General features: G+C 45.9%; 1 protein-coding gene across 3 annotated transcripts in view; it reads left to right on the top strand.

Moving 5' to 3' along the window:
* lrp4 (low density lipoprotein receptor-related protein 4) overlaps positions 1-18,406 on the top strand; it is a 91,403-nt gene that overhangs the window by 49,269 nt on the left and 23,728 nt on the right. For all 3 annotated transcript variants that reach the window (XM_079283269.1, XM_079283268.1, XM_079283270.1), the window contains exons 3-9: positions 7,304-7,420; positions 12,017-12,130; positions 12,242-12,358; positions 13,402-13,530; positions 16,758-16,877; positions 17,111-17,236; positions 18,023-18,148. In XM_079283269.1, the coding sequence (XP_079139395.1) occupies positions 7,304-7,420; positions 12,017-12,130; positions 12,242-12,358; positions 13,402-13,530; positions 16,758-16,877; positions 17,111-17,236; positions 18,023-18,148 (849 nt within the window). The remainder of the gene's footprint in view (positions 1-7,303; positions 7,421-12,016; positions 12,131-12,241; positions 12,359-13,401; positions 13,531-16,757; positions 16,878-17,110; positions 17,237-18,022; positions 18,149-18,406) is intronic.

The following is an 18,406-nucleotide window of genomic DNA, read 5'->3' as shown; positions in this document are numbered from 1 at the left end:
ACAACGGTGGATTAAGCTGCGTGATTTAATGATTGTTCTCCCTGTAAGAATCAATCACATGCTAACTGCTGCGGGGATGAGCGTGTCGAGCACTTCTGCTTTATTTTTCCATTTCTACATCACTACTTTACAATCATGCATTTCTTCATTTGGATCTTTTTGACAGTCAGACAAAATCAACAATTTGCAGACGTCGCCTATGGGCTCAATAATTAATGGGCTAATTGAAAATAATGATTGATGGATCCATTAGTCACAGAAACAGTTCTTGCCAGGTGGAACCGTTGTTGACGAAGAAGCCGATGAAATAGTCAGTTCACACATAGTTAACCTGGACTTTCAGCTGCATGTCAGAATAAATAACTTCGGTGAGTTGTTGACGTCTCTCCCGATGAGCGGGACTAATGCATTCATCTCATGTCACGTAAACAGACATTTAACCGCAGCTGTGTTTGCTTTGGTTGAAGTGGTCGTGCGTGTGCATGTTTCTTACCTGCCTGTCCTGAACTCTTCTCAAACTGTCTTATTATCTCATGTCGCCGCTGCTACGACACAGAGCTTTGATCCGGGCCGAGATATCGTGACAACTTGCTGGACAGATTATCGGAAAGAGTTTGATGATTCTGATTATTGATCCGGAAACTCAATCGAACTACAATTTCCACTTGAACACTTTAATAGAGATGATTTGCCTTCTGCACGCGGATGTCCAAGGGACAGGCAAAGCTAACATTCCAGAAATGATAGCTTCATTCAGCCATCGCTGGATAATCCTAATAGTCTTATAATGTCACCATTAGGCCGCAGTATTCCCTGTCACTCAGCCTCTTTAGGAAGAAGATGTGTGTTTAACGGATGACTGCCTGGATGAATGAAGGATACACTCGACTCTTCCTCACTGCTGTCAAGCACTCGGCAGAGATTCGTCATGGCAACAAGCAAACGCTTCTGCCAGTTCGACGTGTTGTGGCCGACGTCTGCGCTTCAGTCAGAACGAGCGCTGTGCCCGAGCACAGTTCTGACGCATTTGTACTTAAGCCCCTCTACATTTCAGAGGGAAATATTATCCAATATGTTTTGACAAAAGATGGATAAACGGGTCACAGGCGATGAGTTTGTTCACGAGATTATGATAAGCACTTAACCACGGGGCGGTAGAGACTCGGAGAGCCAGTAAACATGTATCTACAGTTCTGTTTTCGATGGGTTAATGGATGGTCTGTTTGCTGCGAGAGGTGGAGGAGAGCGTAGCGAGAGTCCGTCACGCAGGGCCAAGAAAAACGCTGCCGGCGGCGCCCCTCCACTCTGACGGACTGAAGTATGCGCTGGCCACCGACCAGAGCTCAACTAGAATCAGTTAAGCCGCCTCTGTCGGGGCCCGGCTACGAGAGGCAAATAAAGAGCGGGCGGAGCAGGAGGAACAGAGGCGATGAGGGGAACAGAGGCGATGAGGGGAACAGAGGCGATGAGGGGAACAGAGGCGATGAGGGGAACAGAGGCGATGAGGGTGATTTGGAGCAGGACAAGGGAGACACTTTCAAACTCTGAAATATGACACATTTCAAAGGCCTCACTAACAAAATGTCGTTACGGTTGGGACCTGCAGCAGTGCACATTGTCCACTTAACCAACAGGTGAATACATCTCCAGTATAAAATATGGGAAGTATTGCAAGACAGTTGGGGATAAAACTATGGGCAAGTCTCCAGACTTGTTGAGTCTGTCTGAAGAAGCTGCATCAGCTGATCAAACCTCTCCGTCGATGATGTTTACACTCCAACCTCTCACGATGAACACCTGCCCCACCTGTCTGTCTGTCCAGTGGCAGAAAGAAAAAGTAAAAAAGGGCCGCGTTGTCGATTTTCAACCTTATTTCTGTGTGTTCTTCATGTTGTGAAATAGACTGCGAACACACTTCCACTTTGTAATTCAGTCTGTATCTCTTAAATCGGCTTTAAAGACTACATTTGAGACGGTGTAGTGACGCACGCCAAGGGGCTTCCTCCGGGCTCGGGTTGTTGAGCAAGACGACTTTTCAATCTGAAAGAAGGGGGAACGGCAACTCCCCAGAATGCTTTGGAACAACTTATTTACAGAAATGACGTCGCTGTCAAGAAGACAAACGCAGCATGCCGTTTTATTTTTGCACGTAAATCGTTCATTCCTGGAGTTGCTGCTTTTCCCTTTAATGGTTTTTTAAGAATGTTTTATTTGTGAGACGTCTCTGGCAGCAATATCAAGCTGTTACCCTCAGTGCTGCTGCAATGGAGCTCAGTCACGCCGGTGTGCGTTTGTCTTTGTGTAATGGCCACTTGATGTCAAACACTGAGTCAAAATAATAAAAGAAGACACCGGCCACCAGTGTGAACAAATGTTTCCACTGAGGACGACAGTAATCTGGAGGTGATCCGACGTGTTTTGGACTGAAAGAGAAAACCTCTATTAGAGCTCCTCGGATGAAATATTCTTGTAAGACTTACAGACTCTCTGGAGTCCACATCTGTTTTCCAGTCAGTGTTCTCTCTCTCTCTGCTCCTGTCCATCCTCCCATCCGTTGAGCCGATGTGATAAGCGGCGTTTCGGCAGATATATCGGTCCCATTAGAGCCACTTGATTCTGCTGCTCAACAGTAAAAGGGAAGCCATTAACTCTGCTGCTCAAGGCCACTTAAAGACGCGCACATACACTTCTTCAAGACGTGAGACACACACACACCAAGTCAGACATGATGCGCGTTATCACACAGCCAGTAAGCATGCAAAATCAATAAGGTTCATCATTTATAGCTATTAAAAAGGAAAATCTGTGATATTCCAATGTTTATTTTGAAACATTGGTATATCACACAAATTGGATAGAAACTGACAGTTAACTGTTTTTTTATGACCTAGTTAAAAGTACTCTGGCAACACACAAACTCTTTAGTACCGTACTCTATGTGAAAGACATGTTGAAAATGCATTTACACTCATGTGGTCCTGTGTTTGCATGCGACGAACCTTAAATCCAGAGGATGTTGTACAGATTGTGATTTGAATGTAATGTGATAGTATCAGTGCGTTGGGTCACGCATCGGATCAGCAGAAAACAAGGAGGCAAATATAACTTTTAGAGATGCCCCATCATGTTGTTGTTTTTTGCTGCCGATACAGTTGGTCACATGGCTTTCTTTTTCACAACCATCCAGAAAACTCATTTCAACAACTCCAAAATTCCTTTTACTTTGTTGTGGTCATCTAGTGGTTACATGCATAGAAACACACAAATCAAACGATAACGAAATGTAAGATTGTATTTTTATTGATTTAATTATTTTGCATTAGTAGTTTTAATGATTATTATATGCTGATTGGAGCTCGTGTTAAACCGGCCATAATTCCCTCTCTGATATCTATTTCATAAAGCTGTGAAAACATAAGGGAGTAACTTTATACAACTCCAGCAACATCTCCTTCCAGAAACATTGCGTAACTCAACAATCCAGACTCGGCACACATATACCATGAGCCCATTATATTGGGGTCGAGGCAGACATCTCTCAGCAGGACAGAGGAGTCTGCACGTCTAACGGGAATATTTAATAAAGGTTTTTGTCTTCCAGTCGGTTCAGCCACAGGTTCCCCTCATCTCTACTGGAAACATTCGTGGTGATCTGGATATCTGTGCACCTTTTTCATTCGCTTGGCTCCATGTCTGACATTTGGAGACGACTACACGTGAACACACAGACTCCTGAATGTTAGCCCTAAAGCAAGTTAAATAAACGACATACCGGTGTGGCTTTTACGGCTGTACGGACAGTGTTTTGTTTTTTACAGTTGAAGCTTGAGGTTTTCAGATGAAGCTTTGAATGTCTCGTATGTTTTAATTTCATCACCCTAAAAAATTGCAAAAACAAGATTTTGTTGTTCATTCCTGCCCCATTATTACAGGTGTGAGGGAGGGTCAACTGTTTTTGACTTCAGTGAAAAAGTTTTTCCTGAAAGGCTAAATGCCAACAGTTATGGATTGAAGCAGAATATTTCGTGAGATAAAAACATGTTTCAGAATGGATGACACTATTTTTTCAATATGTTTTTACATTTTTTGGACTGTGGACTGAGATAATTACAGAGAAGCGGACTGAGCGCTGTGTGTGTGTGTGTGTGTGTGTGTGTGTGTGTGTGTGTGTGTGTGTGTGTGTGTGTGTGTGTGTGTGTGTGTGTGTGTGTGTGTGTGTGTGTGTGTGTGTGTGTGTGTGTGTGTGTGTGTGTGTGTGTGTGTGTGAGAATTACCTGTGGAATGCAAGTGGGAATTCTTGAGCTCGGATGAGAAAAGCGAGTGTGTGTATAATATTGCATAATTGATGTAGCACCACAGGCGCATGAAGCGGACCAGAATGCAATGCGTTGTGAAATGTAACACCATCTTTGATGCGGTTTTGCTCTGGCGTTATTCTTTTTTATCAACTGCCAAAATATCGACGTCAACAACGCTGTTGTCTTTGGAGGTGGAGGTGGTTCTCAGAAGTGTAAGAATGAGGCAGGTAGAGGGAAAGTAGGTGCACAGACAAGTAGAACACATCATGTAAGGATTCCTGGAATGCAACAAGGAACAGGAAGTGGACAAAGTAAAGGGTTTGAAGTAGAGTTGTACTGATAGTATCAGAAATGCCTCAAAGTCGGCCCAGACAATGCTGGATGAGGCATCAGCGAGTATGCGAGTCTATGCACCGATCCGATATCACGCTATCATATCATACATATTCTTTCACTCGCTACCTTAGCCAGAGCTAGAGAAATGTCAGCACTTTGGCCATAGTTTCCACTGGCAAAACGAGATCATAAAATATAGTTCTATGGCATCCTTTCTCTGTATTCATTTGTTCACAAAGGGTTTAATCTGAACGAGTCCATACAACAATTATAGCAATCACATTACAGCCACACATGGTTAGTAGTACACAGCTGCTACAAAGTAGTAATGATAGTTTAGTTGTAGTTTTTAACGCCCTGGTATCGGAATCTATATTTGAAAGGAAAACATGGACCCGTGCGTGTGCGTGTGCGTGTGTGCGTGTGTGCGTGTGTGTGTGTGGCGTCAGCCTCAGAGGAATGCAGTGGTAACAAGAGGAGCTGAGCTGAGCACAATCTGTGTGATAAGAGGGATCAAAGCGCCCGGAGACCTTCTCAACCTTCCCAGCATGCTCCCTGCTGATCCACCGATACCAGCACACAGGCCCCACCTACCTACCGCACGTCCTTGTCTGTGGAGTATTTATTTGCTTACAATTTTCACCCCTTTGCAAAATGTGTGTGCCTAAACAAGTCTGCGCTGCGGACGGGTGTGCGTTTGTTTTTTTCGACTGCGCAGCGACGGTTTGCTTACGTCTGCACGTGTGCGTTTGCATGTGCGTGTCAGCACCACGCTCTCTCCCTCGCTCCTCTGACGAGCTGAATTATTTATTGAAACTTTGAGAAGCAGCATTTTTTTTTTCTACTCTTGGTCGGTCTTGAATCTGCTGACGCTCTGTCGGAGACTCATCCAAAATGCATCAAACCGCCTCGGTCTTGACAAAGAGAGGCCTGCAGGCGTCAGGACTCTCACTGACAGACTCTCTGGAGGTTTCGCTCATGGACCGCTGCGAGTTCTACTTGTTCAGTTCCAGCTTATTGCAGCAGTTCTGGCAAATATTGAACTCGGCCTTTATTTTGTTTCGGTGTTTTACGTCTTTTGTGTCTTTTGGAAGTGAATCAATTGTACCTGTTAAAGATATTTGAACAAACCAGTAGCTTTGGATGTGTTACGGGAATCTTTGATTATTTTGCAATTGGGTTCAATTTAGTGGGGTCACAATTCAAATTCAATTGTATTTTAAACCTTAGGGTTGCAAGGGATTATTTTCATAATTCATTAATTAGTTGTTTACGTGCCAATTGCAATTCTAGAGGGCCAAAGTTGACATATTTAAATTGTTTGTATTTGATCGGTGTTTTAACACCCAAAGATATTTCAGTTTACTGTCAAAAAAATACAAATATTTAGGTTTTAGAAGCTAGAAATGATTAGACTGTTTATTGACATGTTTATAAGAGACAAATTATGATATGATTTCTCTTGACTGGCTAATCAATAAATCAATGAATCATTTCAGCTCCACTAAAAAATGTTTTACAATGAACAATGACTAAATATAGCATCTCAGTTGAAATGTTCTCATCCCGCTATTGAACGGAAATCAATGGTTGCCTGTAAGAAAAAAACAAAGGAACTGATGTTGTAAATTAGATTATTGTTTGCAGAAATGCATTGTTTATGCAAATGTTGCCCATCAGAAGGTGAAGAGTATGAGAGACGGTTCTGCTTGCTTCTGTCTGTCTCTGTGTTTCTCTCTGAATAATGTAATGTCCATGCAGGGGTATGTGGGTCAGTGGGGCTTTACTTTCCCTGGAGACCAGAGCCACACCCCTACACACACACACACACACACACACACACACACACACACACACACACACACACACACACACACACACACTCAATTCCCTCCCTGAGCGCCGACTCGTCCGCCTGTCTGCCTCGCTGGTTAACCTGCTGCGTGACGTCATACATTTTTCATAAAGTCTGCATTGCTCGGTCAATATTTCATATCTGGTATTGACCAGCGGGGCGAGAGTCGGCTGTGGGTAGCTGCCGCTCCCTCTCCTCCCCTCCCGTCTCTCCTCCTCCCTCCATCCCTCTCCGGCCTGTAATTAAATTAGCTCTGTCTGCGGATGACAAAGGGCCAGTCATTCGGGCTCTGCTTAGATAGCGAGTAGCTGCACTTAGAGCGGATATGAAGTTAAGGAGGAATGCGTTGAGCCGAACTGAGCTCAGCGCTGCTCTCTGGGTCGAGAGGAGAGGACGTGCTGGTCCAGATCAGGCTCAGGCTCTGGATGAGCTGAGACCAGGTGGGGAATAAACCCTCCTGCATATAAACTCTGACCTTTGCTGCAGCCTGCTGCCATACAGGAGTGATGACTGTGAAATCGTTAAAAACGATTCAACACAACTGTACAACACTCAGAGTTGGTGTTTAGTGAATGGAAAATAAACATTAACGTTGAACCCTGTTCTTACATTAGCAATGTCACTCAGGCCTACAATATGGTGACATACATGCATCATCAATACATCACAAATACTAAAATACAGACGGAAAAGCACCGACGGTCATTTTGTTGTATAGATCTGTAAGCTCTCCGCTCCCTTCAGCCTCACAGCTTAACTGTTTGTGTGTTTGTTCCTGCTGACGGACTTGTTGTCTGCCCTTCTTTGTTTGCAGTGCTGCCCACCTGCTCGCCGCTGGACTTCCACTGCGACAACGGCAAATGCATCCGCCGCTCCTGGGTGTGTGACGGAGACAACGACTGCGAGGACGACTCCGACGAACAGGACTGCCGTGAGTACACGTCCTCTCCTCCTCGTCAACACAGACGCACAAACAAACAGTGGCAGTCGCGCTGAAATGTGCTGACACACACACACACACACACACACACACACACATTTGACATGCTCTGACAGATTTAGGGGGATGAGTTATTTACAGATGTTTGAGGCAGCCATGTGCAATGAGGTGTTTCTTTTTGAGACACACAAACACACGCACTCCCTCAGCACTCCCACGGCCACCACACAAAACACTCTTGTGCCTTTGCCCTCAGTTTATCCCGTTCTTCTTTTGACCTGTGGAGTTGTCCGTGTGTGTGCACGAGTGTGTCTTCAACCCAAAATAGCATCTCAGCTGCTCGCCCGGCAGAATGTGGCCTGTGGCCCACAGCGGGTGAGGCTGGGAGAGTGTCTGTTTCTGCAGCGGTATTTATGCATCGCTGCCTGTCGGGTAGGTGTTCTATCTCTGTGAGGACCATTTTAAGTTTGACAGTGACGACAGTTTTGGAGAGGGAGCTTTTTGTCAGTTGCTCTCATCTTCAAAGGGCTGTTTGAAGCTTGGTTTATACTCGCCGTAGTGAAGCCCAGAAAATGACGCAATCACGGCTCAGTGCTCAGTTGCTGTTGTATCCCTTTAATGGCAGAATTAGGTTGAGTTTAGTTTGGGGTTGTGAGGTTAGAGAATGCATTGTGTCAATGAGACGGCGTCCTCGCAAGTGCAGAAGTGCGTATGCGTGTGTGTTGTCTCGTTTGTCCCCGTGGAGTTGGCGGTCAGATCCTGTGACTACATCGTCCACTTTTAGTCTCCGTATTTATTACCCATAATGACTCAGAGGGCTGCATGTGCGCCGTCTGATCCGTGGGGACGTACGCCGCACGCCAGCCGTTCCATCACACCGTTCGGTGATTGGCTTGAATCACACTTGACACCGTGCGGGGACAGGAATAGTTCCAGCTCCTCCTGATGGAGACAACACATGGCAGAAAGAGTCGGACGGTGTCCTTTTAAGGACTAACTTTTATCCAAAGATCAATACAGGCTCGTTTTTCCTCTTCCAGTGACATAAAAACACAACTCTTACATGATCGTCAACCACCAACATGTTTAAGTCATTGCGACATTTAATCGATACCGCTTTTAATCTCAAACGCAAAGAGGAGACTACTGGTCCCCCCCCACCCTCATAAACATTAGATCTTAGTAAAAAGTCTACAATACCGCACAATGTACTCAAGAAGTTGCCCGAGGACACTGGCAGAAGAATCCATTGAGCTGAAGAAGTAAGCTTTTTCTGTGTTCGGTTCGCTCAGGAGACTCCTGAACCAGCGGCTTGATATCTGCTGGCCAGACGGACGTCAGCGTGTGGGCTCACAGATGCAAAAACTCGAGTAACGCTGAAGCTCTGATTCTGATTCTGAGCTGTGTACCGACGGAAAGCGGAGCAAATCTTCTCCTCGCGTTGTCCTCTGGATCCAAACAGCCAATTACAACGTTCTAGTCGCCTACGAATATCTTATTCAGTGTAAAAAAACAAAATGGCGACGGCCAAAATGCAGAACTCGAGGTTTCACAACAGCAGTCCACAAACCAATGGGTGACGTCAGGGTGACTGGGTCCTCTTGTTATATACAGTTTACAGCTTTAACGGCAAATACACTCGACTGATTGTTTTCCGTAGTAGCGCTTTTGGTACACGTCATGTAGTTTTGGTGTGCACAGCAGGTACAGGTCAGTTCTGAATGATTCTTCTTATCCGTCTGTCATCTAGTGATTTCTCCTCCTCCACTGTTGACCCACATCCTGTATCAGCAGCCAGACACTGAATCACTTCCTGATGGGGGGTCTGTCTGCTGCGAGCCAGTAAATCCCCAACCCCCCCCCCCCCCCCCCCCCCGTTCCCCGAACTGCTTATTATTTCATGCGTCTTTCTTTCTCCTCATGTTTTATTTTTTTTTTGCACCCCGGTCCGTCTTTCACCTCCTGATATATTCCGTTGCTCTCCGCGATGCAGTGGTGGTATTTCATTATTTAGAGGCGGGCAGACAATCCTCCACGCTCGGCTGGAACCGAAGTAGTTGTCAAGATTTTTCAGACAAACACGGAGGCCGAGGTGTGCCTCGGTGGGGTTGAACACGAGATGCTCTGAATTCTTGAAGTTTAAAAGAAAAAAACAACATGACGCCGTTTCACCACACGCACGCTCAGGGAGCCTGGTAATGACTCCCAGCACCCTTTGCCCTTTGACGTTTGGCCGCTGTGTGAATAATGAGCGTCCTCGGGGCTTGTTGACCTCTGACCTTTCTCTGTTTACCTCTCTGAGAGAGGGGGGAGAGAGCCCGGGAGAGACGGAGAGAGGGAGAAAATCAATTATTTTCTTACAAGTTGAATATGAAATGAGTGTATTTGTCCACAGTGCGCTTACAATTATAATATCATTTGGACCCACCGATGGGCTTCTGTGGCTTTAAATCCTTTTTGTTGGAGGGGGGGGGGCGTTCTGGCTGAGGGGAGGTCGATGTGGGAGAGGTTAGCCGAGGCTCTTGAACGTAGAGCGATAAATGTTCCCGGCTGATACACTGGGCGATATTAGCTTATCACGGATACGTCGTATCTGTATATACTGTATCCTGGCAGATTCAATTTCAATACATACATTCTCAAGTTACAGTCATAGTCCAGAAAAAACTACGTTTTGAATTTTAGCTTTAAACTGTGACGCACACACACACACACACACACACACACACACACACACACACAGGCTCTGGGACCTCCTGTCACGTCTCAGCAGTGGAGTCCGTCTCCAGCACTCGTGCCGTGGCGCATCAGGTACGATTTTTAAAATCTCACTGCGATGCTTCATGTGGTTGTCGGCCTGCCCCTCTGTTCCGCGGGTATCCCTCTGTCTCTGTCTCGCCCCCATCTCTCCCTGTTTGTCTCCTGTTGTCCAACGCTCACACAGGGCAGCGGTACATTATAGATTACCTCCCGCCATCCATCACTGGCTCTCCTTGACGGACCTGTTTACTCGGCCTGTGGCGAGCGCGGCTGGGCTTTGCCCATCGATTGCGGCGGTTACAGTAGAAAATCCATTCAGTCCGTTATCAATGGGGGCGCGATTAAAGAGGCACGGTGGAGGAGTTGTTTGGATAAATGAAAGGGTTGGAGACTGAAACAATGTCACAGTGCAGAAAGTCTTCTGTCCAACTGCATAATCGCAGCTGTTGGCATGAATGACAAACGTGCCTTTTTATCTTCAGCCTCAAGGTTAGCTGTCTCGCGAAAGAACATTTTCTAACTTACAGCAGCCAGGATGTTTAATGAAGACATACAAGCAGCTGCTGGAACTCTGCTTCTGTAGATTAAGCCACTCCTCAATCCAGCTGTTTTACAGTAGAAAAGGAACTGTGGATTAAGCTTTTTATTATACAGCTTATCCTTCTCTGGAAATGTCATACATGTAAATGCACAATTACTGTCTGGAGTTGAGATACGGTGGAGTGACGCATGTGAAGAAGAATGTTGATCCTCCTTTGCATGCTTCTTCCAGCAGCTTCTGATGTCTGCAGTCATAATCGTGATCATAATGTCAGAGAATCGACTAATAGAGAACGTTTAGATGTTCTAGACAGCCATATTTTTGACGATTACAGCAAATTACAGACTTTTGACATCTAGATTTGTCAAACTTGTTGTTGAAGAGTTGTGACAGCATAGTGAAGCAAGATATTTTCAGATTTCACGACTCAACATGAAGTAGTTTCTACAACGTGCTTCCTGACTGCATCTGAAGGCGGAAGTTTCCATAGCTAAGAGCCACACTTAGAGACAGGTAGAACAGTCGCCGCTGTGTGAAGAATATAAATATAAATATCCGCTCACATGCACTAATGGCTGCGCAAAGTGCACGTGAGTGTCTTTTATTGTGGCTTTCGGAAGGTTACAGAAATTGTCGGATGCAGCTCCTCCATGAAGCGCGTGATGAAGGTGAGGGAGGAAGCTGTTTCTTGAGGCTTCTGACACAGTTGAACTTTAAACCAAAAGATAAACTGCCTTTTTGTGTGCGGAGGATTGAATTAGTTGCAGTGGATTTAGTCGGTTTGGGCGCAACTTCAAGCGGTTGGAACATATAGAAGCTGTGGATAATGCTTCAGTTGTGGTCTGAGATGTTTCTCTGTGGATGGACCGGTATTATGTTTTTCTTTTTTCCCATGGAAGTTTGTCACGGTTGGCATCCGTTGTAACCCTCCGTTGTTGAGTCTTGGAAAAGTGCTGTATAAATAAACTGTGACCGTCAACACAGCCACAAATGCTGCAGTATGACTTTCCTCAGACCTCCTCATCCCGGAGTTGCAGCGGCTGTCGATCGGACGGCAGGATATTCCGTCTGTGGATCTTTGAGCTCTAGACCTGCAGCCTCGGGAGAGTTCAGCCTGTTTACGGAGAGAGAGGCAGATCTCAATCAGAGCCCGACATGAAGGGCCACAGTGTCCCTTGTGTCAGTGCGGCTGTAGATATAACGTCCGCAGCTCTCCACACTCTCATACCGTACCCGCTCTTTGCTTTTGTTGTATCCTCATTACATGAAACCTCTTCTCTCTGCAGCTCCCCGAGAGTGCGAGGAGGACGAGTTTCACTGCCAAAACGGCTACTGTATTCGCAGCCTCTGGCACTGCGACGGAGACAACGACTGCGGGGACAACAGCGATGAACAATGTGGTGGGTACATGCACACCTGCACGTACTCGCGTTCACTATCGCACATGTTCTTTGACACTGTCTTTTATGTATGACCTGTGAGTTTGTTTTTTGTTGCTCTCGCCATAACAGACATGCGCAAATGTTCGGACAAGGAGTTCCGCTGCGCAGACGGCAGTTGTATCGCAGAGCACTGGTACTGTGACGGAGACACGGACTGTAAGGACGGATCGGACGAGGAAAACTGCCGTGAGTACCGTATTTTAGCCACCCGCAAAAAAGCACACCTAAAAAAAACATCGACACCAGTTTAAGTTGACTCTAAATTTAGAATATTCTCACCGCTTTACGGTGCCATCAGACAGCGCTTTGCGACGGGGAACTGAAGGCATTATGTAAGGTCCCTTCAAAGCCACCAGAGTCCATTGACTCTTTTCGCCTTGCAGAACATGGGAGTTTCTGCTCTACCGCTGACACGATCGGTTAGTTTGTTATTGTGTGACTTTGGTGAATACGAGCGAACTCTTTAAAACACTAAAATTACACAAAAACACAATGCAACATGAGGCTTTCATAACACTCGGCCTAAAATAACGGTTTGATCAATGCCCATTGTTATGAGGTAATACTGACTACATGGTTTCGATTACCGAAACAACTGGGTGTGTCTTTCTCTAGAGAGCGTAAACACAAGAGTGCCATTTAATAATTGGGTCAATTCAGAGACATGATATGGCTATCGCTAAAAACGGACAAACAAGAAACCACCCAAAGGCTGTCAGCCCATCAAGCAGTGTGTTTACGTACAACTGTTTGGCTTGAAGCCCAGTTTCCCTTACCTGTGTAAAATAATCCCGGTTTACACTCCTGTTTTTTATGAGAGTTTCAAAAGAGAGTGAACGTATCAAACTGAGAACTTATCCTGTGGCAGCAGTAGCAAAATGAAAGGACGTGCCAAAAGTTTGCACATCTGAACAGTACGTTATTGTAAACATCACACGAGAGTCTGTTGTGTCCATGCGACTCCTCCGGCTGCAGCAAATCTGGCGACTGACCGGCTGCATGTGAGCTGACATCTTACAGCCGCTGGATTACCGCAGAGCGTGTACACATGTTCACTGTCCTAATAGAGAGCTGGACCGCTCTTTCATTTCATGGATAGTTCCTGACAGACTCGGCAGAGAGGAGGGGAAGCTTCAAAGAGCCTCCCGACGGCCAGCTGCTGCGACATCTTTTCCAGCATCTGTTTAACATGTCTCGGTCTGTGTGTGTGTGTGTGTGTGTCTGTCCAGCCTCAGATGTGATGGCAGCCACCTGCAGCGTGGAGGAGTTCCAGTGCGCGTACGGCCGCTGCATCCTGGACATCTACCACTGTGACGGAGACGACGACTGCGGAGACTGGTCGGACGAGTCGGACTGCTGTGAGTTCTCCGTCGCGCGCAGCGCAAGCACACTTCCAACATTATGAGTTTAGGTGTTAACTTCAAACTTCAAAAGAAAAATGAGACACCAAGATTTTGAGGAACACCACAGTTCAGAAACCTGATTGTCAATATAGCTGGGAAAGTTATTCATCCTCTGAACGCCCTAACTGTTTGTAGTTGGTAAGTTTCATGAGGCTGTGATCATCCTTGAGGTCACAAAAGGTAATTTTATACACTCGTCTCAAATGGCTACTATGGGGATTAACACATCATCACACACGAATACAATTGAGCTCATTGAATCCAAAATATTCTCAGCTTTCCAGTCATACCCAATTCATGCAAATCCATGACTTGTTGTGTTTAGAAATATTCAAATACACCAATTTTAGAAAAGGCGAAAATAACACATTTTCACTGCAGACAAAAAACAAACTCCATGGCGTCATCATAATAGTTGGCACAGAACCCATTTTCATTCGGATGTTTTGGGGTCAAAACTTAATCCTAATTGCAAAGTCTAGTGTAAGACTAACTCTGGGCAGAAGGACGGATTTGGCAAAATTTGTCTCACCTCAGAAAACCATTGAAGATGGACTACAGTGGAATGACTGATCCAGCCTGTCCTGCTGGTGTAAAGCTTACAGCCAGCTGCTGCCACACACACACACACACACACACACACACACACATACACACACACACACACACACACACACACACACACACACACACACACACACCCTGTGTGATCCTCGGCAGCGCTCCTGGCTCTCACTAAACGGCGTTCTTGTGCAGGAGGAGACGACGAAGCTCCTCTGGGGGATCAGTCGTCTGTCGTGCCGTCAGATGAGAAAGTTTCTTCTCTCCCTCTGGCAGGCGGCCCTTCTTCTTCTCTGCTTCACTTTCTCCCTCCATGTACCCCAACGGCACCGCTGCACATGTGTCCCAGAACAACGAGTCGTCCTCATGTCCTTCAACTTAAAGTACATTATAGGCTCATCTGAACAGGACATCCACATTTCGGCTTTTTATTATATTCCCTTTTCATTCTCATAAAACAGGGTTTGATTTCCCGTATTCTCGGTCAGTCGACGTCAGTTTGAGCTCACGAACAGCTGTTTTTTTTTTTTGTGTGCCGCTGCTCCACAGCGTCTGTCAAATCTGCCTGTTCGATTTTATCCTGTCACTGTATCACACACACACACACACACACACACAGATATACACACACACAGATTAACACTGACTATCATGTTTCGCTCTCCTCGCTCCAGAGACGCTGCTTGCTGCTGACAAATCTCTCAGCATCTCCTTCCTCATTCTCTCATCTCCTATTTCTCAAGTTCTTGTTTCATTTGCTCATTGTCTATAACCACCCACTACATCTCTGTCCGTCTCTGTCTCACACACACACACACACACACACACACACACACACACACACACACACACACACACACACACACACACACACACACACACACACACACACACACACACACACATGTCAGTCGGCCGAGCTGCTTCCTGTTTCTCCCCTCGTCTCCTCCCACGTCCAGGTTTTTTAATTGCTGCCTCGCTTCTGAAGTGTTTGACTTTTCTTTTTGGGAAGTTGAGCTGGCACAAAAATAAGTAAAAAAAGTAAAAAGAAGAAAGAGTCAGGAGGTTCTAAAAATACTTCAAATAAGTGTGCAGAGAAAACGCTGCCGCACACATCAGATCCAAATGAATCATCACTCTGTTGTTTGTGGGTCTTTTAATCTTGTTGGATACTTTTTCCCTCAGCAAAGACAGGTTTCTGTGTGCTGCATGTTCACTTTGGATTTAGAAACCAACAAGGTTAATAGATCAATCTACATCCTGTCTCACATCCTGAAGCCAGCTGGACCTCAAGTCCCCCGAACTGTCCATTTCCTGCTGTCTCATCTGTCATTTCTGACCAGCAATGATGGTGTTGAGATTGTTAGTATTTAAAAAAAAGAAAAAAAGTCTGAAGACGTCTTTCCGAAACATACAGATAGTTTGTGGACACACAGAGGAGGCCTTCCTCGGAGGCATAAGAGGGCCCGTCCTCGGACAGCATTCCTTGGCATGGACTCTCCAGACACATGAAGGGAGCTTTGTTAGAGAAGAACCCTCTCTCTGCCGCCCTCCCTCCCTCCCTCACCCTCCCCTTATGTGAATGCGCACATCCAAAAACACGCTGCGTGCCTCGTTGCCGCTTGCGGACACCGATACGGCTGAGAGAGAGAGAGAGAGAGAGAGAGAGAGAGAGAGAGAGAGAGAGAGAGAGAGAGAGAGAGAGAGAGAGAGAGAGAGAGAGAGAGAGAGAGAGAGAGAGAGAGAGAGAGAGAGAGAGAGAGAAGAGAGAGAGAGAGAGAGAGAGAGAGAGAGAGAGAGAGAGAGAGAGAGAGAGCGATCATAAGCTGCTGGTTCGCTGTGCATATGACAATAAGGCTTTCAACCTTTTACTGAAGGACTTCACAGGTGCATAGGTAGAATCTGATTGTGGCTTGTGGAAAACCTACCTGGATCCCATGTGCATGAATTGTTTCGGAGACCCGATCTCAATAGACTCAATAGAGGATAATTGGACCCGATCCAAAATGTGGTCGACCCGAACAGACCCCAGTAGCGAGAGAAAACCGACACAGTGCTGCACCAATCAACAGGCAGCCACAGTCTGTGAGAGCAGCAATACATGTCATGGTTTTTCTTGCACTTCACACTTGTTCTCCAAGCGTTACGAGCTGATCCGCTTGGATCCTCTTTGATATTGGGACATATTGATAGAAAGATGCAACGGGGAAAACGTTTTCGGGTTTACTTCTCGTACACGCAGATATCAAAATCTTCACACTGATGCTGGACAGTTTTTCCAGTGGTTGAGCAATAAAATGATGAAAGAAGAAAGATGCTACTGTACCTTTCATAGCACAGCTGTTCCATAATAACCGCCTCGGTATGTGCAGCCAGCCCAGGAGGGCCAAAAAAGCTATTTAAATTGGAATGTGTCTAACTTTCGTGTTGCCATACTTAATGACCATTTTACGGAAACGATAGCTTTGCCGGCGGCGGAACAACGGCCATCAGCTGTGAAATAATCACAACATAACACGGCTTGTTGTGAGCGATTGCTTAATTATATTACAGCTGTGTTGCCTGCTGTGGCTGTCATGTTTCTGATGTCATTCTGTGTGTGTGTGTGTGTGTGTGTGTAGCTTCCCACCAGCCCTGCCGATCAGTTGAATTCATGTGCAGCAGCGGGATGTGCATCAACGCCGGCTGGAGGTGCGACGGCGAATTCGACTGTGACGACCAATCGGACGAGAAGAACTGCAGTGAGTGGCTGCTTTCGTCACAATGATCAAGCAAACACGTGCTCTCTATAGAGTTGTGCATCTAAACATTTGTTTTGTTCACTTCTTCATTCCTTATTCATGGGATTGTCTCTGTCAGTTTCAGCCTTTTATCTGACTTCTTGCGAACAAGGCAATCACACTGAGAATATCTCAAATCACCTGAGCTAAGAATGAATGAATAAAATGTCTGTGTGTGTGTGTGTGTCCTGCAGCCACGTCCATGTGCACAGCTGAGCAGTTCCGCTGCGGTACTGGACGCTGCGTCCGCTTGTCCTGGAGATGTGATGGCGAGCCCGACTGCTCCGACCGCAGCGATGAAGAGGGTTGTGAGAAAACTGGTGAGCCTGTGGTTTTGTTGCTGTTATCTTGTTTTTCAGGGGCTAAATATAACACCTGCTTCGATCGTAGCCATGGCAACAGCTCAGAACAGCCCTCCTCTACTCACTAACCCACTTTCTTCTTTTCTGTTTTTTCTTTTTCTTTTGACAACACGGTAGCTTTTCAATAGGCCGTGCAGTTCGGCAGTTCCCCTCGCTGGTGGAAACACCAACCTGTGGACAAACTACAGAAACTGTCCCGGGTATTGAGATAGAACTGAGCAATGAACAGGCAGCAAGGAGAAGAGAAAGTTATCCACCGACAGCCTGAGCCATGAGACTGTAAACGAGTTCCACATCACTGTGCATGATGTTTACAACAATCAAAAAGTATTTTTTCAGCTTTTTTGCACTTCTTTCACAATGAAAAAGACAAAACCATGATGTCATTTTTTAGACCGAACACCTCATCATCCATACACTCCCCTGTAGCTCAGCCTGACATGTTAGGACTCTCTGGCTACACTGGAATCTCGATGAGAAATGAGAAGTAAATGAACGGTTGCATGTAATGATGGACTCAGGTGGTCAGCCATACGTGGAAGGAGAGGTTAGCCGGGAAATAAAAACACTTATAAAGATCCTTTAATAAACGTTGGTTATGTACTTAAAGTGAAGTGCTGAGTGGGAGGTAAAGAGTTGTTGCAATAATCGTACTACCTGTGTGTGGGACAGACGGAGGAGAAAGGAAAACGTGGCGACATTTGTCTCTTGTCTCATGGGATGAATCGTCTTATGTCCCCGCAGAGAGTCCACCGTGTGCTCCCGATCAGTTCCAGTGTGGGAATGGACGCTGTATCGGTCAGAGGAAGGTGTGCAATGAGGTCAACGACTGTGGAGACGGGACTGACGAACACCCACACCACGACTGTCGTGAGTTGATACGCTACACCTGCATCTGTACTTTAGATCATGTGATCTGCATCTGTACTGCAGTGTGAAGACTGAACGTAAGGGACCAATTTAAAAGATGCAGTGCATTTAGGGCGTGTCCGAATGCACTTCTGCTCATTAAACGGTGCATAATCTGGGCACAAAGTAAGGGGCAAAGGGCAAAGGGGATTGTGTTTATTCTCTTAATTAATCATAGGTATTTTCTGGACTCCACATGAATAAAACTAATCTCTGTGT

This window comes from Melanostigma gelatinosum, assembly GCF_949748355.1.
Source record: "Melanostigma gelatinosum genome assembly, chromosome: 2".
NCBI classification, from domain to species: domain Eukaryota; kingdom Metazoa; phylum Chordata; class Actinopteri; order Perciformes; family Zoarcidae; genus Melanostigma; species Melanostigma gelatinosum.
Note: the sequence above shows the minus strand (reverse complement) of the source record. Positions and strands in the feature narration are given on the sequence as shown.